The sequence below is a fragment of the Phoenix dactylifera genome, chromosome 11 (genome assembly GCF_051530095.1).
Source record: "Phoenix dactylifera cultivar Ajwa chromosome 11, Ajwa_hap1_PhDact_Kaust_v1.1, whole genome shotgun sequence".
In the NCBI taxonomy this organism is placed as follows: Eukaryota; Viridiplantae; Streptophyta; class Magnoliopsida; order Arecales; family Arecaceae; genus Phoenix; species Phoenix dactylifera.
In genome coordinates, this window is record NC_143200.1 from 26,957,424 (window position 1) to 26,982,274 (window position 24,851).

At 39.5% G+C, this 24,851-nt stretch overlaps 3 protein-coding genes across 12 annotated transcripts; 1 reads left to right on the forward strand and 2 right to left on the reverse strand.

Annotated features, from left to right (window-relative positions):
- Nucleotides 1–1,318: 1,318 nt before the first annotated feature.
- LOC103702370 (uncharacterized) lies at nucleotides 1,319–11,772 on the reverse strand. 3 transcript variants are annotated; one of them, XM_026802716.4, is made up of 5 exons: nucleotides 9,757–11,772; nucleotides 8,553–8,614; nucleotides 6,755–6,897; nucleotides 1,993–2,068; nucleotides 1,319–1,826 (listed from the first exon to the last, which is right to left on the reverse strand). In XM_026802716.4, exons 2-5 carry the CDS (start codon nucleotides 8,611–8,613, stop codon nucleotides 1,630–1,632), a joined length of 477 nt encoding a protein of 158 aa, XP_026658517.2. In that variant the 5' UTR covers nucleotide 8,614; nucleotides 9,757–11,772; the 3' UTR covers nucleotides 1,319–1,629. The 3 variants fall into 3 exon arrangements, with proteins under 3 accessions (XP_026658517.2, XP_008783001.2, XP_038983874.1); XM_008784779.5 differs by having other exon boundaries at nucleotides 1,993–2,074; nucleotides 9,757–9,913; XM_039127946.3 differs by lacking the exon at nucleotides 9,757–11,772 and adding an exon at nucleotides 8,761–9,302 and having other exon boundaries at nucleotides 1,993–2,074.
- Nucleotides 11,773–12,473: 701 nt separating this feature from the next.
- On the forward strand, nucleotides 12,474–15,145 carry LOC103702441 (pentatricopeptide repeat-containing protein At3g02490, mitochondrial-like). Its single transcript, XM_008784880.6, has one exon. It carries the CDS (start codon nucleotides 12,727–12,729, stop codon nucleotides 14,647–14,649), a length of 1,923 nt encoding a protein of 640 aa, XP_008783102.4. The 5' UTR covers nucleotides 12,474–12,726; the 3' UTR covers nucleotides 14,650–15,145.
- Nucleotides 15,146–16,902: 1,757 nt separating this feature from the next.
- LOC103702371 (Phototropic-responsive NPH3 family protein) lies at nucleotides 16,903–23,386 on the reverse strand. 8 transcript variants are annotated; one of them, XM_088707582.2, is made up of 7 exons: nucleotides 22,784–23,257; nucleotides 22,051–22,137; nucleotides 20,399–20,545; nucleotides 20,033–20,102; nucleotides 19,119–19,505; nucleotides 18,105–18,839; nucleotides 16,903–17,766 (listed from the first exon to the last, which is right to left on the reverse strand). In XM_088707582.2, the coding sequence occupies exons 3-7, from the start codon at nucleotides 20,455–20,457 to the stop codon at nucleotides 17,365–17,367; spliced, it is 1,653 nt and encodes a 550-aa protein (XP_088563708.2). In that variant the 5' UTR covers nucleotides 20,458–20,545; nucleotides 22,051–22,137; nucleotides 22,784–23,257; the 3' UTR covers nucleotides 16,903–17,364. The 8 variants fall into 8 exon arrangements, with proteins under 8 accessions (XP_088563708.2, XP_088563706.2, XP_008783002.4 ...); XM_088707580.2 differs by having other exon boundaries at nucleotides 19,119–19,523; nucleotides 22,784–23,255; XM_008784780.6 differs by lacking the exon at nucleotides 22,051–22,137 and having other exon boundaries at nucleotides 19,119–19,523; nucleotides 22,784–23,386.
- Between the last annotated feature and the right edge of the window lie 1,465 nt (nucleotides 23,387–24,851).

Below are 24,851 nucleotides of genomic sequence, written 5' to 3' on the forward strand. Positions count from 1 at the left end.
AATTGATGTGAAAAGACACGTATAAAACGTTTTATACATTGTATATATGTATGAAAATGAGAAGAGTTTTGGAGGAGGGATTCGAAGTCATATATTCATGATTGCATCATACGGAATTAGTCGGCTTAGAAGCCACTTATATTTCTTAAGAGTGGCAATTGATTTAGATTCAGTTAGATATGGATCGAGTCTAATACTAGTTAGATCAAAAATTTATCAATTTGAACTTAACTTGTTTATTAAATAGGTCAGAAATTCTGATCTGAGTTCGATCTATTTATTGAACGGATAACCCAACCTGACCCACATTGTCTGCTTATTAAATAGATTAAACAGAATAGAAATGAATTAAGGAGATTTTAAATAGATCTTAGATGAGTTAAATAAGTCGGGTTATGATCCGACTCAATTATTAAATTAGTCGAAGATCGAAATCTAAACCCAATTCATTTAATAAATAAATTTAGACAAATTAATCTGTTTTTGGCCCAAACTTATTTACGTGAAATCCCAACTTAAAATATTTGCTGGTCGAATTGATGGAGGATTTGTTCGTAAGTTACCACCCTCAATATTTTTTATATATTAAATAGGGTCAAATAAAATAACATAATAGATTTGATTTTAAAAGTACAAAAGATCTCCTTTGATTTTAGTAGAGATATAGATTTATAAGCATGTCCTTCCTGGCTTCAGCCATCCAAACAGTATACAACATTTGCAATAAATATTTTTCCGTAGGAACCAGAAATCCCACAGTATTGAGATCAATACCACCCTTTCCAAGAACAACCTTAGTCTTTCACTTTATTATTTTCTACTGCTGGAGCAAAACTTGATGGTGACTGACGATTCAGCAATTTTCAGCAATAAATAAATTCTGCCGATGGCAAATTGAAGAAAAACAGCTTGCAACTACTGCATGGCATAATGATCATAAGACAGGATTTTGATATGATCTACACCGTAGTCATTAGATGATTGGATTTCAGAGAGCAACAGAAAATAATCTCCCTTACCTTTTACTCAAAAATAAACTGCAAAAGCTCTTAAACATCAATTCTTAGAAGCATGGATGGGTTACTGTAGAACCCAGTCCTGAGCAACGGGTCAGATCATGTTGCTCCTCATTAACCTTTCGATGTCTCATTTGTTTGCTCTGCTGTGAAGACCTTTACAGCTCCAGATCACTGAATTCCAGGATACATAAGTATTTCAGGATTGAGTACCAACACTCAATCCTGGCAATTGAGGCATCTAACCATATCCAAAATAAAATATAGAACAAGAAATACATATATAATTTCAAAGGCAAGACTTCTTGCAGCATGCACAACAGCAAACTAACCCATTAGAGAACAAATATGCATGTTCTAATTTTCAGTTCAAAATGGACCACCCCCCACCAAAACATCACCATGTATGTCCGGTGGATCTTCAATACACTTCCATGCGTTAATGGACCTTAGACTTAGAAAATTAAATCATCAACAACCATCCTCTCTTTTTCTTCTTTCTTGTTGTTTTGATCCCCAACTTTTGATAAAAGATGGGCAAAAGGGATGTACTACATGTGTACAACAGCATATTATCATATTATTATCACTAAACCAGGCTGGGCTGGATCAATCATCTTCTCCTGCTATCCCTGTATGGGCCCTCGCTCTCTTGATCCTTCAGGAAGCCAAGGAATGCAAGCAGACCAAAAAAGAAGAAACCACCTGACCAATGATGACCTCCACCGCCACCACCCCCTCCACCGTCACCATCATCACGAGGTGGGAATCCAGCACCTCCATCATCGAGCTCTGGTGACTTCTCTTTTCCTGAAATCCACATGAAAACACACTTTTTCTTGTCAATGATCCCAGAATTTAATGAAGGCAAAACATAATGCAGGCAAATCATTATTTCACAACTTTCAGGCTTTGGTGCAGGAAAAATACATTTTTTTCTTTATCAGTAGTTTACAAAACACTGGTTTGGTATTACCTTGGATGGGAGCAATTGTAATTGTTGATGATTGGCGTGTGACAGTCTGTGTTTGCTCTGCTGCACATCTTGCACTCTGTAGCAGAAATAATAAAAAAATTACCGATGGTAGGGTAATTAAGAATAACAATGAACCGAAGAAGCGTCAAGTCTTATACACACATACATGCACCAACAAGAAGAAACTTAAAATAACCAAGAGATACAGCGGGCAGGCAAAGAGGTGGAGAAAAATGGAATCAAGACTAGTTCAAGATGCAAAGACAACAAAATCACCTGTGGGCCAATAGAAATCAAGAGAAACTAAACTAACTACAAGAACTTTGTAGAAAAAGCTACTAAGTCACATGATTCTCACTTTTAGTCCACCAAAATGCCTATCCCAAAGTCATATCAAATAATCAGAAACATGTAAAACAATAGAAGGCTAGCATAGCAGGGGAACTAACTAAAGTGGCAGCATGAGAAGTACATGACACAAGCATGTAGAAGAGGAGCAGCCAAAGTTTTAAGAACTGGACCTGACTGGCCGGTTGAACCAGTTAACAATTCAACCAGTCAGGTCTCCAGTCTGCATACCCCCATAAAACTAGACTGCTTGAAGAACCGGTCAATTTAGTGAAACTGTTTAAACCCACGCTTAAACCTGCAGCTCGTTCGAACTATTTTGGCTTCGAGCATACCAGCCGTTTCTTGAAATACATAAAACTTTAGGTTCTGAAAAAGGGATTAAGGTTCGATCTCACCCAAGGTCCCCAACGCCCCATTGCCTCCTCTCCCACCCTGAAGGCTCCTCGAATTAGACCTCTCCTCTCCAGCATCGGTGCGACCGAGGATGGTCAACACCAAACCACCAGCCAGCCCAGGTAAGCAAAGATCACCTTGAATCCTTCTCTCTTCCTCTCTTCCCATCCTCTCCCTACCTGGAGCCCACTGGCTGGCCGGCAGGCAGCAACAAGACCTCCCCTACTCTCTCTCTCTCTCTCTCTCTCTCCACCTTGCTCGTCGAAGCCTAATGGCAGGCCAATGGCCAGCAGCAATTACCCATCTCTCTCCCCCACTCACCTTGCACCTTCCTCGTCAGAGCCTGGTGGCAGGCAGACAAGTAGCAGCACCCATCCCCTTCCAGGCTCTCTTTCCCTCTCTGTCTCCCTCCCTCTCTCAACCGTCCCCCTATCACCACCTCCCAGTCCCTCTCTATACCTCTTTGCTCTCAGTGCTTAATGGTGTTAGCTAGCTTATAAGACTTCATCCACATTAAGGCCGAAATAGAGCCAGAACACTTTGGATTTGCCTTTCCATTTGCTATGATAGCATCAGGTCTTTAGCCTTTGATGCAGGAGTGAAGGACCAACAATTTTGGGTCAGCAGCCCAACTTGGTTCAACCCATTTGGAGTGGCCATAATTTAGTTAAGAAGTATAGTATATATTTAGTTAAGAAGTCCAGTATTATTTATGCTATTAATAACTACTGGTTATCATGCTTCAAAGTCTTATTAATATTAAATGTATATTAATATTTCTACACTTGTTAATTTTGGTTCATGCATGATGTCTTCAGGAGTTTCCAAAAGTATTTAGTTATTTGTCTTTCAGAAGTTGTAAGCACTAATAGTATTAGTCTAATACAGTGGGATATGTAAGGTTATATTGTGTCTATATAAATAGATATGTTGTAGAAGTAACATAGTGAATAGTGAAGAATTCGGAATGAAATAGGGAAGAATTTAGTTTTATCACTTGTCTACTTCATTATGTACTGTTAATTGTTAAGCTAGCTTAATTTTAGCATTTTACTACTTCACTATGAATTAGCCCCCAGATTGATAATTTATTTATGCTTAATGATTTGAGGAAAATGTAGTTTAGGACTAGTGGAAACTTGTTGAATTTTGATTCTTTTACAAACAATACAAGGCAGAAATTAGGTATATTAATATGTTCATATGCTTTTACTCATATCTTTTATTTCTTTTATCTTCAAAGAAATTGATATATATTGTTAAAAATTTGAAGTTTGCATCTGTATTCATATTGGAGTATGATATGCTTTTATTCATCTTGTGCTATTTGTTTTAACATAGTTTGGAAAGCTCGAATGAAATATAGTGACACTATGATGTTGTGCATTAATGTGGTGTTATTATAGAGATTAGAAAGTACCAAAAGTTGTCAGAAAAATGCTAATAAATTTGGAAATTTTTGTATATATTTATAATTTTAATCTAATTATATATATATAATTAATTATATTTATTATGTCATTGATACCATAGGTTGATTTTGGTTAACCCAACGGTTGAACCAGTGACCCAGGACCTGGTCCCTTTTCTGGTTTGATGAACAATTCAGTTTAAAACATTGCTACCAGCAACCAATAGTTGAAACATAACCAGATCCAGCCAGCAAAGAATATCAACCAAGAATTGCTACATCAGAAAGTCCTCGAGAGCCTTTATTCAGACAAACGGTAGCAGCAGCAGTGGCACCCCCAGTCATGCAACACTCCAAGAAAAATGGATGCTAACAACACCAACATCAGCACCAGGAAAACCAGAAGACCATCAGTCCACGATCAGAATCTCTTCAAATAAATTTAGTCTTGGAACTATGTTAAATATGATACTGTTTTATATTCTCTTTAAGATTTAATTGATCATTTCCTTTGAAAGTCCAGTTGCCACAGGATAGCATTGAGAAATAATTTACCATATGATAAGAAACGGAATGGTCCAACCTTTCAACTGAAGCACTGCAAAGTATGGGAACACTCAAAGACATTCTAATGAGCTCATTAAACACTTCACATTTGTCAAAAGTCTAGCAAAAAAGGGTCCTCCTATTCATAAACTATTCTCAAATAAAGAACACAACCTAGCTGGTCGCTGAAGGGAATATATCCCCCTCAAGTCCGAGACATTATAAGAATAGTGTGGATGGCTGAAAAGGAATCACTTTGTGTGCCGAGCAGGAGGCATTAAGAGAAGAGAACAAAAGAACTGGAAACAGCAGTCGACTGCAAAGGGTTTACACCATTAACACTAATCCCAGCTAACCCAAAGACTAGCAAAGAACTCCTAGAAGTCCCTCATTGCTTCAACCCAATATCCTTGTTTCTGTGAACTTAGTAGCCCTCCAGCACTCAATTCCACATGCTCAGATACCAACCCAATAGTGGGCACCTTAGGACATAACATCTATAAAGGCTAGATCCTGTAAAGCCCAACCCCCAAAACCTTACATGTGCGCATATCCTCAACCTAAAGCTAACACCCATCCACTACCTTTGGAGTCCTATACATACCCCTCTTGACTAACTAGATTTAGCAATATTTGTGCACCCTATGACCCCACATGTCTACCATAATAATGTTTAAATTTCAAGAATAAAGTCATACTTTTTAATCCTGCCCTTTGCGAATACTTTTGGGTAAGTTTTCAGACCAGACTATGCATTTTTTTCAGATCAGGCAATGATCAGGCTATTAGAAATTTGGATTCAGTAGGTCAAATTCAAAATTCTTTTGGTCTCCGTGGATAAAAGAGCCCCAAATGACACCTCTAAATTTATGCATGCACTTTAAAACCCCTATAAAGGGACCAACTTATATAAAGTGAAAACTTATACAGAGGCCTGCAGACACACGACATAAACTGCTAGGGTTAAGGGAACAATCCAATTCATGGCATCAGGTCTCTCTCTCTCTCTCTCTGCTTTCTTCCAAGTGTAAGTTTCAGGTGCCCTCACGCGTGCGAGTCAGGTCACTCACTGCTTTCTTCCAAGTGCACATGCTCTGTTCATGCGCATGTGCATGTTATGTGTGAGCGTGTATGCACTGTGCACAGGTGCACACGTGTGTATCAGGTCTCTCTCTGCTTGCTTAAAAGTGCATGCATCTCAGGTCTCTCTCCGGTTTCTTAAAAGTGTGTGGGAGTGTGTAAAAAACCAAAACTTGATGAAACTACCTTTGCCACCTCCTTTATTTCACACAAAGAAAGAAGCGGCAAGTCCCACTCGCCCAACCCAAAAAGAAACTAAATAAATAAATAAATATCGGCCTTTGACAAACCATTAGTTTCTTTTTTTCCATGAGGTGAAACAGGAAAAAAATGCCTCCCATGAGTTAAAGAATGATTCTATCTATCAATATTGCTTGGCTAAACCCGAACCTGTCAGCTATTCCAAAACCTAGCAATTGCAAATAAGCTCTTTGAGATTAAATTGTGGCCATCCGCTTGTTAGCTAATAAAGTTTTTCCCCCCTCTTAACCGAAAGCCCAACTCTTCCCTAGTTTTGCTTATGATGTTTCGAAAAGCAATAGCAACCAAGGAGGAACACCAAACAGACCTGGAGAATTCCTGAGAGTTCAACAAATTCTAAACAAACTTCAAGGGCATTTTCCATGTGCTTTCCACGCACATATCTACATGCCCTACACTATAACAGATAAGTATACGTTTGATCATTCTTATGTTGAAGCACAATTAACATCTTAGGAATTAGATAAGCCAGCTGAAAGTTTGAATTTCTAAAACCAAGCCTTCAGTCTTTACCAGACAATATAGCTGCATCAACCATTAAACCTTAGACATAATTAAGGAGATTTTATAATCAAACAACACAATTTAATACCAGAGTTTGAGTCATTCTGCTAATTGGCAACATAACATCATTAAACTTTATGGATAAAAAATCATGGACTTTGCCATACCCAATTTGTTGTTGCTTTTTAACTCATGGAAAAGTTACAAACCACATACCAAAGCAGCAGCACAGACCACCACAGTAGAGCGCAGCTGCTGAGTGGTTTGTCTGTTTTGACATGGCTGACATTTGGTGCAGGGTACTGCAAGACCAGACTTGGTAAATTGGAGCCTCTGGGCCTGCAAAATCTTCGCTTTTTCTGCATCACATGATCATATAGCATAATCACCAAAGGATGAAGGGGGAACATAGAATCTGAATCTAACAGTCATTCCATAAAGAAGCAGAAAACAAGACATAATTATGAAATTGAAATATGAAATAGTCAGCTTGTCAAAGATGTCCTATAGCCTTCTTAGCAAATCAAATTATATGATTGTATTCTCAATTTAATGATTTCATCGATGATGTTAAAAGCAACTAACTATTCCACCCAAGCGTATTAGGCAATTTCCAGCTGCTGCACATAGAATTCCTAAGGCACCATTGCACATGATCAAAAGTTGAATGGCATAATAAAATTGGTTTAGAAATACCATGCTCTAAGGGAACACATAAAGCAGATAAGTGTTTAGCAAGCATCAAAATTTTTTTTGATAAAGCTCCATCCTCTCAAATTTGCAGTTGGCAAACTTTACCTAATGGTTTCCTGATTTCAATACACATATTTAGCATGTAATGTCTCACTCAGATGCAACAGGCATCCCAAGATACATCCACATTATATGGATAGTAACTTCCTTTTCCTCCATAAAGGTGGATATATACCACATATTATATTATGGGAAAAATGGACTGCAACTTTAAGAAACTATTTATGATGCTGGAATATTAGCATTTTCCCAAAGTTAATATTATGTTTTTTAATAGATTTCATCGTATATAAGGAACTCAGAAATTTGGAAATAAACAGAGTAGTTCCTCCATCAAATTATACAAGATGCACCTAAAGGATCAATACAATTTAGAACTTTGTTCAAGACAAAGGTACACTCTTTGTAGTACAACAAAATAAGTTTTGATACACACACACACATTTTGTTTTAAAAAAAAGTACTCTTCACATGAGACAGTGCATGCTTTTGTATATAGAGTGTGTTAGGTGCTTCCATTGTAGCAAAGTAGTGTCCTCTAGTTCCTTCATTACAGATATTCCTTGATTCCAAATAATATAATAAGCAACTTGCCATTTTCCTTCTCCCTGAAAGAGCACTGAAGATGATAAAATAACTTAAACTTGCATTCTATGTGTATGCATAGGAACATAATTCTATGTGTATTCAGGACTGGCAAGCTAAGATATACAATTTTTTTTAAGAAAAAATAAATTGCAAAGGAATATAATTTTCAACTGATTTTTAGGAAAACAAAAACATAAACCATTCAAAAATACCTACTTGGTCATTGTCTCTAACATGTGTTCCATCAATTAATTTATCAACAAACTAATATTCCACAACTATGTTTGCACATAACAAACATATTGTAGGCGTTCTGCACATTATTTTATCATGAGAAGATCATATACACAGCATTGTTGGAAGCTTATGTATTATGAGTTACCTCTACTTCCAAAAGATAATGATTTTCTTGTTAACATATCATATTGATAGTTTAAAACCTCAATTTCCTTAAAAAAAAGTCCAACAAGGAAGAGTTTAAAACTATTCTGAATAGAGAAAAGCTATTCAACATGATCTTTCATATGGTTTCCCGAATCCATTTCCTATAGTGGCAACTATGTAAATAAAACAAATGCATAAGAAAACCTACACAGATCCCTTTAAAAATTATTCCACACCAAATTAAGCATTAGATCATCTTAGAGATTCTAAATATTACAAAATGAAGTACCTGGTGAGCTCCTGGATGAAATTGTGAGCGTAGGCACTGTTCTAGATGGTAAAGATATCATGCTGAAAATTGAAAGGGAAATTTCATATTAATAAGAATTTTCCATTAAGACTTCAGTTGCACATGAAAAGTGAAAAATGGAAAAATTCCCAAGACATGAAATTTAATAAAGGCACTAAATTGTGAAATAACAATATGAGGAAGTTACTTATTCTGTTGTTCAAGCCAAATTTATCATCCATTCACTTCTGATGAAATCACATGGAAAAAATTGCAAACATTTCCAAAGGCGTGACTTGCAAATACTCGTAATTCGTGCAGTTATTACAAAAGACGGAATAAGCTGTTTCACAAGAACAATAGTCCGTATAAAAACTGGACCAAAGTAAACCCAAAGATGAAAGCAACAGTATTACAAGAACCAATTTCGCAATTAACAAAACTTTGAGAAAACATGTTAGTAAAAACAAAATCACAACTAATGAATAAAGAACATTACACATGTCAGTCAAATCAAATATATTGTACTGCAGCAGTAAGAAAGCAGTTATGAAAGCACATTCACGGTAAAAATAATTTTCAGAATTTACTTAAGTAACTCCCTGCAAATCTGCAACCAAATACACACCAAAAGAAACATGATACAGTGACACCAAATAACCTCGAAATAGAAAAACTGCAAATCTTGGAAATTTAGCAAAAGCGTATCATCAGAAAAAAAAATCATTTCTTTTTTTTTAAAAATCATTTCTTTTTAAAAAAATCATTTCTTTTTTTAAAAAAAAAAAAACTCTGCCCCGCAAAACCCAGTCATTAAATTCCAACAAGCTCACAAAAGATCCGGTCTTTTTAGACCTACTCGTGAAAACGAACGAACCCTCAAAAAGGAACCTGTCAAGAAATGAAAATTCCAAGAACTGAACATGAAACAAACATTAACCATCAATCAAACGATTTCTGGCAATCATTTCTTCAAAATCGACAATACGTCTCCATGACAGCAATCTAACGAAGAACTCCGCTTGATCTCAAAGAAAAATGTAAGAAAGAGACGACAAAAGATATCATCTTTTTCTAATTGCAAGCACGACGAGCGGAGATGAGAAGATCGATCAAAGAAACGTGAAACAAGAATTGAAGAAAGAAACGGAGAGAGAGAGAGAGAGAGAGAGAGAGAGAGAGAGAGGTGTAGAAAAATCAGCACCTTTCTTGCGGTCGGAGGCCTCTAGAATGGCCCGGCGCGAGGGGAAGACTGCTTCCAGGAGATAGAATTGGAATGATAGGGGTTTATTAATAAACCGGGCCGGAAGAGCTCGTAACAGAACGACTTTATCCATTAGGAGGAGAGGTACATATGATCCGCGTTGCTGTTTCAGGGCTGTAAGGCCCAATATCCATTGGGCCATCCTATGGGCTTAAGGTCTTCGGCATTTATAATGGAAGAAATTATGATCATGAGATATATGGTATTCTTTTTGTATTTTACAGTTGATGTTTATATTGTAGGTGCAGCTTGTGATCAAGTTCAGACAATTGTCATGTTCCTTGCGACCACTTTTAGGATCTTCCAAGTGTGATTAAAAATTATGTATCATATGCCCTACTATATCCTCTTCTTATTGTCTAGGAGCATGGCCACCTATATTTATTAATTTTGTATGCTTTTTTGGTGTTTGATGGAGTTATAAATTATGCATCAAAGATTTGATTTTGCACTATAACAGAAAATATTATTCTTTTAACACTTTTATTTTTACTAAGTTTAGGCTGGTTAAGCTTATTTTACTTTGTGGTTGAATATACAATGCCATTGCACATGCAACCAAATATGAAATATCACCCTAGAATGCCTATTATAACTTAATGCCTACTATTATTTGTTTTATGTTAGTGATATTTAATTTAATCATCATTTATTTCTCCATAATCTTCAAGAAATATGTTAATCCAATCGTCTCCCTTTACAAGGCTCTATCTTGCCTATTTGGTGCTTGTCCTAAAAGCTTAAGCTAATAGGATGAGATAGATTTTATTTATATATTTTATATTTTTTAACACTCATTCTTACATATGGGCCGGAATTTTCTTTAATGGATGAGTCCAATATGTGAAATTTTTAATAATAGAGTTAAAGAGTGCGAAGATAGTGCTCGAATTCAGAATCTCTGCTTTGATATTATGTTAAAATCACTATTTGTCCTAAAAGCTTAAACTGATAGGATAAGGTAGATTTTATTTATATATTTTATATTTTTTTTACAGGAGGAGGGAAGATGCAAGTTGTGCACCAAACAACCCCTTAATCCACTCATTTACGTTACTCATGATAGTTATGATATGATTTCATGTCATATCTTAATTTTAATTTCTAAGTAAGATGATCAATATTACGTAATAACGCATACCATGCGTTGTATAGGTAGAGGTTTAAGGTTTCAACGCACTTATTCCTAAATCCTGAGGAAAGATTTCCACATAATAGGCCGAGGGACGAGAGCACAGACTACCCCCTGATATGGGACATAGGGATGATGATGAGGGATGGGGTGGTCTTCCAAACCAAGCATGTATTCAGAGAAGCCAATAAGACGGCCGACTGGGTGACTGTCTACGCAGCCTACCACTTAGGGTACATTCTATGGTCAGAAGAGGAGAGCTGTCATAGGCACTTTGTGAGCTAATGTTTTTTGATTTTATTAAGTGTATTCTTACATGTATTGTATGAAGAATCCGTAAAAAAAAATAAAAAAAAGGAAAAAAAAAGAATGAATAAGAACAAGAAGAAGATTTCCACATAACTCATACCGCACTCCCGGGTAGTTCTATATACACCCCCCCTATTGCTCAGGTCACCCCCCAAAAACCAAAAAAAAAAATACCCAAACTAACCTTTAGTGTAATTACCATATTGCCCTTGAAATTTTCTCATACACCCCCCCTTCCTCCTCCTCCGTTTCGTTTTGAAAAGAAAAAAAAAACCCCCCCTCAAACCCCCCTTAAACCCCTCGATCCATTTACATCGTTTAGGCGATCTTTGAAGGAGATTTAAGCCCCATTCGAAGCATGGACAAGCAACTAGTGATTTGGGACGAAGAATCGGCCGCAAAGGTACGTGTTCCATCTTGTTTCGAAAATTTTTTTTTCACGGTTCGTGCTCCGTTCGGCACTGGATCGCCGAACAAAAGGTTTCTGTTCGGCTGCACAGTGCCGAACAGAAGCCTTCTGTTCGGCAACCCTCAACCGAGCAGAAGCCTTCTGTTCGGCTGCACAGTGCCGAACAGAAGCCTTCTGTTCGGCACTGTGCAGCCGAACAGAAGGCTTCTGTTCGGCACTGTGCAGCCGAACAGAAGGCTTCTGTTCGGTTGAGGGTTGCCGAACAGAAGGCTTCTGTTCGGCACTGTTCAGCCGAACAGAAGGGTTCTGTTCGGCGATCCAGTGCCGAACGGAGCACTGGAGGCGGGGGGGGAGCTACCTCGAGGTGGTCGTGGAGGCGCCGGCGAGGTGCTCGTTGCTCGGGAGATGGCCGGGGAGGTGGTTCCGGGAGAAGCCGGCGAGGTGGTCGGAGATCGGGAGAATGCCGGCGACGAGAGGGAGAAGGGGGAACGGGGGGGTTTTGGGCGTTGGCGAGGTGCAATGCACCGACCGGCGACGAGAGGGAGAAGGGGGAGACGGCGGGAGGGGAGGGGAAGAGCGGGGTGGGGGGGGGGGGTTTGGGGGGTGTAGAGAGCAATTTAGGTGAGGGGGTGGGGAGGGTGGGGGGTAATTTAGGAATTTTTAATTTTTTAGGGGTGTCCTTAGCAAATGGGGGGGGTGTAGAGAGTATTTAATTTTTTTTTTAATTTTTGGGGGGTGTCCTGAGCAATAGGGGGGGTGTATATAGAACCACCCCGCAGTCCCTGCCCTCCACATACGCTTCACAGATAAAATACCGGAAATACCCTTACTCTCATCACTCTGGTGCCCATTTTCTTTGTATAAAAAAAGTTCTATCAGATCCGCCGCCGAGCTCGTATGGCGCTTAAAACCCCTCCCAAAACCCTAACCCTAACCCAGATTCTCTGAAACACTAACCCTAAGTCCCAACTCCGGCAACGGATAGAACGTCTGAATCTGCTATCGAGTAACCACGTTGAAGCGGTTCTATTCCCCGGCCTCCATTCGACGCCAGAGCAAGATGAGGAACGCGTGGAAGGCGCTCTTTCTTCGGAGCTCTTCACGGATCTCAGCTCGAAGCTCGAGAATTGGATCCCTAAATCTCCAGGTGAGAGCCCGGGAACCGCAAAATCGTAGCTTTCTTGCTCCGTTTCTCGGCCGGCAGGCTCTTGGAAGCCCTAGAGACCGCTATTTCTCGTCGGAGCCGGCCATCGATCGGAAGGATCACGATCACGCTCTCGTGGCGCAGATATTCTTGAAGCCGATCGGGTCTGATGAGATCAAGGCCGAATTAGAGTCCCTTAATCTCTCGCTGGACCAAGAGACTGTGAACTTGGTGCTCGAGGACCTCGAAGGGAGCCCCGACATCGCTCGGAGGTTCTTCGATTGGGTCTTGGACAGAGGTAGTGTCAGGCTGAACTCGAAGTCATATAATTCATTGCTTGAGATCATCGGCACGAAGGGCCGGTCAGAGGAATTTTGGGGTTTGGTTGAGATCATGAAGAAAAAAGGATTCGGGATATCAAAAGGAACCTACTTGAAAGTCTCGGAGAGTTTTAAAGAGCAGGAAGTGGAGAGGGATTTCAATTTGTTGAAGGAAATTTATTTCTTGAATTCCCATGAGAATGTAGTTGGGAGGATGTGCCCTCAAATTTGCAAGATTTTGAGAGGAGCGGATGAATCAGGTGAAGGCGTTCAAAAGAAACTAGAAGACTTGGGTGTAGTTTTGTCGTCTGATTTGGTCGTTGCAGTCTTGGAAAGGATTAGCTCATACCCTAAAAAGGCTCTGATGTTTTTCCAATGGGTCGAGGAAAACACATCTTTTAAAATTGATGGTAGAGTTTATAATGCAATGGCCAGGGTTCTTGGTCGAGAAGATTGCATCAAAGAGTTTTGGGATGTTCTTCATAAGATCAGAAATGGCAGGCATGAGTTGGAGCTGGAGACATATATCAAGGTCTTGGAAAGGTTTCTCAATAGGAAAATGATTGCAGAGGCTGTGAATCTTTATGAGTTTGCAATGGGCAGTTCAGAGAAGCCTTCACCTCAGGATTTTGTATTTCTGTTGAGAAAAACAGTGGTAAGTAGAGATCCAGATTTGAATTTGATTACTAGGGTTGTTCGCATTTTTATAAATGCTGGGAATTCTATCAAGGGACAAGTTTTCGACACGGTTCTTAAATCACTGAGGAGCGTTGGTAAACTAGCAGAGTGCGATAAGATCTTGAAAGCCATGGAAGAAGGGGGCTTTGTAGCAGACAGTTCTGTGCATGATCGGGTTGTGGTTGGACTTTGCAGTGCTGGGAGATTGGATGACGCGCTTGAATATTTAGATAATGTGGAAAAAGCAGGGTATAGTTTGGATCCAAAGACATGGGCATCTTTAGTTCAAAAACATTCTCGGGCTGGCAAGCTAGAGATGGCATTGCAGTGTTTCTATAAGATGATAGAAAGAAAGGATGGTGAGAATGTTGGCTGTGCCTTTGACGTGTTGGTGAATGGGTTTTGCCAGAAAAACAGGGCAAAAGATGCATACAAGATACTTAAGGATTTGGTCACTAAAAAGAATGTGGAACCTTGGCAAAGTACATACAAGTTCCTGATTGAAAGGTTGGTAAGTCAAGGAAATATCAAAGAAGCTTGCAGTCTTCTGGGGTTGATGAAAAGCCATGGATATCCCCCCTTTGTTGACCCATTTATTGGCTATATGTCTAAATCAGGAACTGTGGATGATGCTTTGAGTTTTTTGAAGGCAGTGACTGGGAAAGAATTCCCTTCAAAGACGGTGTTTTTGCATATGTTCGAAGAGTTGCTCAAGGCAGGGAGGCATGAGTTGGCACATAATATACTTTCTAAGTCTCCAGGATGTGTTCGTAACCATGCTGATGTCTTGGATCTCTTCTACTCAATGAAGCCAGATGATGCTACTGCAGCAGCTGCATAGGTGATCTGCAGCACAGGTGTAATGTTTTGCCCTCTACCAAAAACAATTCATCATTTGAATGAAAAGAGTTGATTAAAGTTTTGTGGAGCAACATTTGGTAATGACTCACATGGAAAACCATATAACCAAGTCCTTCCATAAGTTCATTGGTCTCAAGACGTAAGTTGAAATGACTGGCTAATCGAGTGAGATTTACTCTGATGAGTTCCAAAAGTAAAACTTTTTGATGCTGGATTTCACTCGTCTTTCTATCAAGAAGAAAGAGTTCTGTTTTTATTTTTTAATGATTGCATTAGTTTTGAAGCTTAAGCATACTCTTACATTCCACATTTTAGATAGATTTGATCGCAGATTGTTTTCTTATGTTATTAGGTTGCATTGTGTTATCATTTCACAGCTCTTGTGCTATGTTGCATAGAAATGTGATGTTCTTTTGAACTATTTCATTTTGTAATTGGACCAAATTAATTACCTTATGTTTGTTGTTAGATGGAAAGGTCTATTGTCATTTGCCACTTTTTGGGCTATTGCTGTTGCAAAATTTTGAATAGTGGTTCGACAAGTGTTCTCTGTAAATATCGGAAGCATCTCTAAATATTCCTTAACAACAGCAAACAGCCATGGTTGCAATTTATAACCTGAAAGATGCTTCTAAAAGACAGCATGTTAAGATAATTTCTTTTCATGAGTAATTTTGTGCTGTCATATCTGTATTTGCTTCATAGTCTTCATGACTATCTTAGCTATGGTTACATGCTTGAGCTTCCTGAATTCTTTCCTTCAGTTTATGTATTGCTAGAGGATTTGATGGAGTCATACTAATTTAGAATCTTCCTTGTACCTTTACTAGGCCCAAATCTGTTCTTTCATTCCCAGTCTAGAGTTCTTAAGCATTTAGTGAACCATCACAGCCAAGATTGTAGTAGCCGAGGATAAGCAATTTATAAGGCACGATATCAAGGATAAGATACTATCTTTTGAATACTTCGTTCGCCATAAGATTCAACTCCTAGGGGTTGTGAGGGTTTTACTTCACCACAGTATTCCTTAATTTTATTCTATATGCATTCCTTCCTTTTAACTGATAATCTAGGTCAAACACTACCCAAGGCAGGCAGCCTTCTGGTTACATTTATGTAGCTGCAAAATTGTTTCTTTCACTCCAACTCCGTGGATGTTCTATACATATTGGTCCATTTCTAGTTTTTCCTTGCATGTGTATCTGATCTTTGACTATGCCAACACCAAACCAAAGCATCATGTAATTTCTTACACAATGTTGTCGAGCTCTAGTAATAGATATGTTTTGTTCTCTCTCATGTGCTCTGCTTCTCGCAAGACTAACTTATTTGGCTAGTTTCAGGGGAGGATTTGTTATAGGGAAACTTTTTTTTTGTTTTTTTTTTTTTTGTTGTAGGAAACATAGTTACTATGGATGTAGTTATGTGAATGTGTTATGTCGTCAATGTGAGTGCAAACACAGAAAAAAATCAGCAAGGAACTTCATTAATTATTTATGTAAATAAAAGTGAAGCATATGAGAAACCAATGCAAACTTAGTTCTTAGATGGTTTTGCCATGACCTCCTCCTTACAGCTTTTATATGGACTATGTTTTTGACCATGTTTCCTGATTGCTGTGATCTAAGGTTTCCAGCTTCCTACCATGCAGCCTTTGCAGGCCATAATTTCCTTCTCTTTATAATACCAAACTATTATTATTTTTTTAATAACAATTAACTGGTAATGATAAATACTTTTCTGGCACAAAAGTATGAGTAGGTTAGGTAGCCTGGAAACCTTATCTCTATTTCAATATGATTTGCCGGAACGTGCTTGTATAAAATGGCACCAGGAAATCCAACCTGATTATTATTTAATGATCCGTATGAGTTTAATTTAAATTTTCAATAACTTTATCATATCAGAGTCGGATTCTATATATAAGATTCGATTTACTATTGCTAACAGGCTTAAGTATATTTATATTCCAATCTGAATACATTTACATATACTGTATATATGCAATATATATGAATATCTCTTGCTGATGTACGGTGAAAACTCTGCTTCTTTTTTTTTTTTTGGTATAAAAGCTGCTCACACAGATCTAGCATGAGTACAGTCCATAGAGTCGAGAGAAAAGAGATGACATAGAGATGGAGGAGCTACATAACATGTCTAAAGGATCTCTCTCAAGTATTGAGCGTGAAAACTCCGCGTGGAACGTAGGACCGACCATCATACCCTTGAGTATTAAAAAACAGAGATTTTAATTATTGAGAAAAAAGAAATACGGATCCAAACTGAATCTGGATGGAAACTGACCAGGATGGGAGATAGACATAGCAACACTCCAGTTTGGACGAGAAGAGATATACATGCTTACCAGAAAATAAAATAAAACAAAAAATATAGGGCTCTGATCAAACAGCAGAAAGCAGAAGTCCAAACAAATTTCCCCTCTGAATTGTGCAATGGCATTCCTAACTTATTTGATCAATCATCCGTTGCTCACTCAAATAATTACAAAATTTACGTCCCACACAAACTCTCCTCGTCTCTGGATATATATATATATAGAAAAAAATCATGAGTATCTTTGCAAGTTCCAACTGAGATCTCCCTCCCTTGTTTCTCTTTTTCACCTTTTTCTTTTTTTGTTGGGGTCGAGTGAGGATGTATCATGACCGCTGCAGCTTTTTTTTTTTTTTTTTTATTGGTGGATTCTGATCTTGTTCCCTGATCCTTCCGCTCTCTCCACCGCCAACTCCTTCTTCTTGGCCATTCTGGACTCCGATGGCGATCTCCCCATCCTCCGCATCTCCACGCTCTTGGCCCTTCCACCTTGCACCTGCTCTCCTGTGTGCCCAAGCATTCCATCTGACCCCTGTCTCGGCCTTCTTCTGTCATCCGGAGCTACCCTCGCCTCTGAAATCTCAGTTGAAGGTCGAACGGGCGGAGCCCTCTCTTGTTCTGCAAACAGGAGCTGCACGATCGTGCGCAGGGGCAGGCGGTCGTTCGCTATTGCATGCGCGCGTGCTTCGGGGGACAGCTTTTGGCAGTCAATCAGTTGGCAGAGCCGCTTCCTCTCCGTTTTGCTCAAGTCTGGGTGCTCCTAAGGAGATCGATGCAGAGATAAAAGTCCCATTAATTAGAAACTAGATCCAATGTTCCAAACGTTTGGAATACTCACGTGAGTCAAGCAAGCAACTCAAGTTTTACTCAAATTCCATAATTCAACCCCTACTTTTAAAGCAACAGGCGCATGCACCATGCGGCCATGCACCACCATATGGTGCAACTACAGTGTCTTCCATGGAAAGGGTGATCGTATTCTGTGTTTAATTATATTGGCCTAATAGGTGCAATGTCCTGGGTTTCAAGCTCACGTTTTGGAAGCTCTTTTCAGGTGCAATCGGATTAAACAGTGCGAAAAAAGGTTGAAGGATTTACCTTCAGGTAAGTGTCGATGGCTTGGTAGAGCCCGTCGTGCTCTTGGCGCGCCATGTCCGGCAAGGACTCCGCAAGATCGGCGAATTTGGACACTGGGAGGTCGGTGTTTTGTGCGATGACCTGCAAGTAGGAGTCGAAGATCTTTCCCACCCTCGCCATGGATCCAAGCATCCTCTCACTCTCTTCTGGAGGTATCGGTCGGCGAAACTGCAGCAGGAAATTCTCCAGTACTGCATCCACTGCACCGATATCATACTCCTGTGGATTCGAAGGCAGTGGAATGAGGAGGTCGCTTGTGGTTGCTTCATCCAATTGCCGGCCCGACCGCCTCACTAGCTCGGCTTTGGTGGATGGCGAGGCTCCAATGTAGATCGCCACCTTGAGCAGCCTTAACAAGAACCTGCCAGAGACCGAGCCTGCTTCGCTGGGAATCATGCTGACGATGGACTCGAGCACACGCTTGTGCTTGGCTAAGGTCTCTTCGGTTCGGGCAGTGGAGCTTTGAGCTTGGCCTTGGGCCTCCATGGGGTCCGGGAGGTGCTTGCATGCGTAGACATGGAGAGCTTCCCCCATGAGTGCTGCAGGTAGCTTCCTTGTTGCCCGGACAGTAGAGATTACCGATCGGAAGAGGTCGAGGTCGAGCTCGGAAACATCCTCGGTCCACCAGTCCTTGGGGACGGACCGGCGATCCTTCTTGCTGTAGCCTGGCCTCGTGTATGTGTAGGACCATGTAACCTGGACAGCAAAATTATGGCCACCTAGTTACATGTAATAGTATGCATTGTGATCTTTAAGAAGGTCTTAGCTAAGTCTTGTGGTTGTGGTAGAGAACTCCGCAGTGATTTCTGCTTTCGAATAGGAGACTGCTAGCTCTAGTGACCATGTAATGAACCACATGACTTTGGCATTGAACTTTTTTGTTTCACAATTAAATGGTTTGTTTAATTTTTCTTCTGAAAAGATGAGTCAAATGGCAAACTTTATATATATGCATGGCCAATGAAATCAACCAACCTTTGATGGGTGCGTGAGGATTTTTTCCACAATGGCATCCATGCATGGTTGCACAATCTTAGGATTGTCCAACCAACCTGAGAGCTTCCCTGCAGACTGGAGTGTTACAATTGGATCCTTCCAGCCATGGAGGATGAAGGACTCGAAGAAGGACTCAAGCTTCATGATGAAATTGCCCTTGGCGACTGACTCGGTCATCTGTAGGAACCTGGCTGCGGAGATTGCCTGCACGAAGTTGTGGGCGCTGAGACTGATGGTGATTCCATAGCAGAACTTTGCACACAGCTCGAAGGCTTCTTCCCCTCCTGGGATATCATGAAGAGCTATGGAAATCGGTTGGTCGGAGTTGCTGTCGATGTTCGAGCAAAAGCGTTGGAGGAGGCCACACTTCAGGAGAAGCGGAAACTACAGTTAAAAAGACCTGAAATCAAAAGCTTTGTAGTAATTGAAACGTAAAAGCATTGCTAATCTAGGTATAATGCGCATCAATGGGGTATTGTTCTTGAGTTTTAGAATAGATGAGGCAAACTAAAAGGAAATAAACTAGGACTAGCAAGTCCACCTATCTGAACGCTGGTCCAATTAAAGATACTTTGGGCTGAGGCCACCCTTTTGACAAACATTAACCTGGCCCTCGAGATTCATTATCCATTGTAAGGGCTTAAGGTGTTATATTTAACATTGATGATGTCCGTTCAGTCATGCTCATTATTGAGTTTGAAATGTATAGGCAGCTGACAACCAATTGGAGCGATCTTTTCTTGGTATAAATGTCTGAAATATTGTTCAAATATCCTTGTCAGTGAGCTTAGCGATGGGGCCTGGATCCTGGAGTGGATATGGTGCTAAGGTGTTTTAAAACAAACTGAAACAATGACATGAATCATGATGCATGAGAGAGAGAGATAGAGTACCTTATGCAATAGGAATTTTGTGCTATTAGTGCGTATGATAAGGTCAGCTGGTACATCTGACAACACTGATCTGCAATATAGGCATAAATTTTTTGAGCAACTGCATATGAATGCAATTTTCTGCAGAGAGTGACAGTAAATGGATATTGCTGATGAACCTGTAACTAAAGATTAAAAGAAGCCTATATTATTTTAACCAATTCAATTTCTTTAATTTATGACTCCCTACATTTAAAAAAAAAAAGAAAACAAATTCATTCCTATAGTCATCGTTAGCCTTTTTTAGTTCAAAGCTTCATTTCCAACACATCCCCTAAATTCTTCTGTGTACAAATTAAACTCATTTTGTAATGAAGCACCACATACCTCACAGCTTCTTCTGTATAGAAGGTGTCTGGCTTTGTTCCAAGTTTCATGTACTTCATCTTTATGGCTTATCTTTCCTTCTAAGAATGACATAAGCTTTCTTACCATCAACAACAGATCTTACCTTCCTTCAAGTCACCGTTAAACCTAAACACAGAGACAAGAATGGTTATGTTAGTTCATTATCATCTGTTGTTGCAAGATAGCTGCAGTTATATGGGGAAAAGAATATTGATCATCATACTATTCTGAAATATTATACAGATGTCTACAAATACAACTTACTGCATTGGTATGAAAAATAGAAAAATCCAATGTGCATTGGCCCCTTTGTCAGTCCCATTCAGGTTGTCAAAAATTAAATGTTGAAAAATAGGAGAAATTATATCCTACACTGTGTGCACTACATAGCTGCGCATGCAGATAATCACAACTACTTGTTCCTGTAGCAGTGCACCAAGACGAGCGCTTGATGAATGGGGCTCATAGCAATGAGCGGCTATAATTTCCCAAAATATAGGAGAACTGTTTCTGAAAAATTCAAGGGCCAGCTTTGTCCTCAGGCCACCTCGATCGAGAGAGTTTAAAGATAATTGGACACCCCACCCAACCTTCGGTGTGGTGTGGTTAGACTTGTGGCTCAGACAGCCAACCATCACCCAGATTAGAATTGACATAATGTTGGCTGTATCAGTGACAGAGGTTGCCCTTTTTCAACCTTATTATGTGAGACCTTTTGTGCTGACAAAACTAAAGATAAGGATTTTGAGGAGTTTTCGGATCCCAAACATATGTTGTGGTTAATGATCTACATATCATTTCTGAAGCAGGGCCCAAGGCAACATAAAAAGCCAAATGGGACCCATCATTCACCCAACTCCAACTCAAAAAGATGCACATATTGAGCTCATGTTAGAGGATTCAGCACTGAGATAAAGGAGGGAAATTTTTTTTCCCTCAAAGCTAGCTAGATTTAGCTGCCAATGTTGGGGTTTTAGCTAAAGAGCAGTCCCCATGCCACTTACTACTGTGCTACTTTGGGATGGAATGATCCATACCCAAGCTCCAACAAGGATTCCATTATCACCTCCTCACCTATTGGGTACACATTCCAATATTAAATGGCCATTGAACAAATGTGCTCAAGGTAACATGTGCTGGAACCAATTTGGTTCATTGGTGAGGCAATTTTAGCTGCCTGATTTGTGATTTGCTTTTCTTTTCTGAGAAAAGATTTGTGCATGTTTTCCAAATTCAAAGATTTGGGATGAAAAATATTATCCGGATATGCTAATTAGCATCTGATACATCATCATTATGGTTCAATTTGAAATACAAAAAAAAAAAAGAGGAGGAAAAGTTGGTGTTGCTGATCAAAGATTATAAACATTAGGGGAGAAAATAGTGAAAAATTCTTCATGGTCTGTCACAAAATGTGGCTTATAGAACACCAAATCTAGAGTACGCTCAGCCTCATCCTGCCTACAGAAATTTTTGCAAGAAATATCTGCATGAGGAATGATATAACTTTAAAATAAGGACTACAAGATTGGAGATCAAAAATTGAAAACTCCAGAAACAGAAAGAAGATTCTACTTTCCTCCTAACGAATCCAAATGCAGAAGAGGTATACAGATTGCTGTCATACTGACCGTCTCATATCTTCATCCACACTGAGAGACATGTATACTTGGCATACATTGGTCCATTTTAGCTCAAAGGAAATCAGTGGAGATAACCTGAACGAATGGCCCACCGAAAAATTGTATGCTCATTGATAGACTCAGAAGTTATACAAATAAATATTTACACAATGCTATTTGTTTGTAGAGGCTCATATCTGATGTCTCTCTCAGAGAAATGAGACACAGGAGATTTAACTTCTCAGAGTCAGAAAAGTAAAGTTGGATCATCTGAGATTGGAAACACTAGAATGCGATCAGGCTGAGAATTTTGCCTAATAAGCTTTGGCTAGGGGAAGAAAGAAAGATTACATGGTTGTCACAGATGGAATGACAGCCACAATCTTTCTATAGATGACAAGGAAGCTGTAGTTGGAATGCCAGAAAAAATTTGTCATGTGGTAAATAATTGCCAATAATTTCATAGCCTTCCAATACCACCACTAACAGCAGCAGCGACGACAGCAAGATGAAACAAAAGCATGGGTCATACTAAAACATAAACATATCCAGATAAGAAGCAAAATGTGCTGTTAAAAACTGGCATATTACCCGAAACCAATATGAAGTTGCCGTGAGAGTTTGGATGAAAAAAAAAAGGTCGCTGTGTGTATGTGTATTAGAGAGAGAGAGAGACAGAGAGAGAGAGAGAGAGAGAGAGAGAGAGAGAGAGAGAGATCTTTAGATTTGAGCAGAAGCTTACCTAAAGAACAGATGCTAAGAGGGGTGTCGAGTAGAGATGCTCATCAAGAATCCTTCAGTCCCAAACTTTGCGTTGCATCAGGCCCCTCAGTTTAGATATTGGGACGAGCTGTTAATATAAGATAAGATATAGGGGGAGGGAGAGAGAGTAAAGGTGGGGAACTTTTCCAGTCATACATGCACAGCCGACCTCAAGCATGGGTAGTAAGTAAGGTCGGGTGTAAGGAGTGCTGCCAAAGGAGAGATTTTCTTCAATCCCAAGATAGCCTCATATAGATAGACACCCTTCATTTGAGATGAAAGTAACCACCTACCATGAGAGGGGGAAGGGGGGGTGGACTGGAGTTTGTGATCTACCATTTTAAATGGGTGACCTAATAAGATGGCTGCAAAACCTAGTAGGTAGGACTTCGTTGTTGCCCTAGTCTTTGGCAAAAGTTGCCGTAGTCGAGCAATATACCATCTATTGTCCACAAAAGCTGCACCATAAGTTTATCGAAAGAAAGGAAGAAAAGTAAAAGAAATGGAGAAAAGGAAGCAGCTTGTGGACTTGATTTTGCTAGAAGTAAAAAAAAAAAGAATGGTTAAGAAACAACGGTTACTGTACTTACTTGGGGCAGGTTTCTGTTGATCTTATAATGTAGCATTGGTAATATACCATTGTATTATTCATCCGAGCATCATGAGCTTATGGAAAGGCCAAAAGGGACCTGCTCTTGGTGCTCTATGATTGAAGCCTCCAAGTGGGATCTACTCCATAAAGAGTGGGAAGACGGAGACAGTTCCACTGAGGACTCCCATCGTTGTCCCCCCACCCCACTAACTCCCGGTATATTCTATGTCCCATCCCGTCCTCCCTATCGATCGTGATACCGCTGTCGCGCATGTTCCTCCTGCACCGCTCCTTCGTCCCACACTGCCATCGCCAGTGGCAGGCCAAATGGATCTCAAACTCCACTCCCAGTGCCTTTCGACAGGAATAATAGCCCTCGCTTCTTCTTTTTCACCTTGTCTCCGATGGATCTCGCTTCTTCTTTTTCACCTTGTCTCCGATGGATGACCCTATGGCTCCTTGATGTCTTCCTCTTGTTACTAATAATAATAGTAATAGTAATAATAATAGTAGTAGCAGTGGTAGTAATAATAATAATAAATATGTCCATGTGAACTAGCTTGTAAGTTCATGGCAATATTGCTTAAAGGTATATGGCAATCTCATGGCATTTTATGATCACAGTCTCTGAAATTGTTTGGAGTTGCAGGCCTTTCTAGTGTACATTGAGAAGTCGATGTAACGGATCAAATTATGATTCATAGGATGTGGATGCAAGTTGAATGGAATATGATAATGCCGATCAAAGAATTAAGAATGCATTAGCTCGACCGATGGACGCTGTTTACACCTCAATTCAGATCTTTTTTTTTTAAAAAAAAAAAAAACGAAGTATCTGTAATGTTGATATTACGATGGAAATGCTAAGAATGAGATGCTACTGTATCTGCAATTATAAGGTTATGTCGAGCCTATTGGATGATACATATAAAACTACACTCTTAGAAACCTAGATTTCGATAAATATTAAACCAAGCATATGGCTTCACTAATGAGATGTTGGGAATGCTGTGCATTTGATGGTAAAGCTTCTTTCCTCCAGGAGACACGATTTCATGGATTCCTTCGGAATTCAAATCATTTGGTGGGAACTTGCAACTATTTTCCTGAGACGTTAATTTATCATGTTTCCTTAAATCTCATCATAGGGTCTAAAAGCATGTCAACCATATCTGAGTGCAGATCGATCATCTGGACTTAGTATTCAACTGCATGAGAACTATTACTCTTGCTAAAGTTTGGTATATAGTATTCTATGAAAAATGACTTGGCCCTCTTCTCTAATTCCAAAAGTCTAAATGGAGCTAATTATCTATCTTCAGAAGATTCCTAACTTTTCTGTCCCCCCTTTAATAAAAGGTCAACCCTCAATCTTTTTCATATTGAACCAAATCTTATCCGTGTCTTGTTTCTGATTTTTTTAACAAAGTAGGCTGAGTAATAAAGACATGAAGTA

Bases quoted from the DNA above. Each gene is read 5' to 3' on its own strand.
- LOC103702371 (XM_008784780.6), bottom strand. From the start codon at position 20,457: ATGAAGTACATGAAACTTGGAACAAAGCCAGACACCTTCTATACAGAA. The intron at 19,524-20,032 runs GTACTCTATCTC...TTTTAACTGTAG, and splicing joins CAAAATTCCTATTGCATAAG to TTTCCGCTTCTCCTGAAGTG. The intron at 17,767-18,104 runs GTAAATCCTTCA...CGATCTCCTTAG, and splicing joins CCATCGACACTTACCTGAAG to GAGCACCCAGACTTGAGCAA.
- LOC103702370 (XM_008784779.5), bottom strand. From the start codon at position 8,613: ATGATATCTTTACCATCTAGAACAGTGCCTACGCTCACAATTTCATCC. The intron at 2,075-6,754 runs GTATGTGGTTTG...TTATTATTTCTG, and splicing joins TGGTCTGTGCTGCTGCTTTG to CTACAGAGTGCAAGATGTGC. The intron at 1,827-1,992 runs GTAATACCAAAC...TGTGGATTTCAG, and splicing joins TACAATTGCTCCCATCCAAG to GAAAAGAGAAGTCACCAGAG.
- LOC103702441 (XM_008784880.6), top strand. From the start codon at position 12,727: ATGAGGAACGCGTGGAAGGCGCTCTTTCTTCGGAGCTCTTCACGGATC.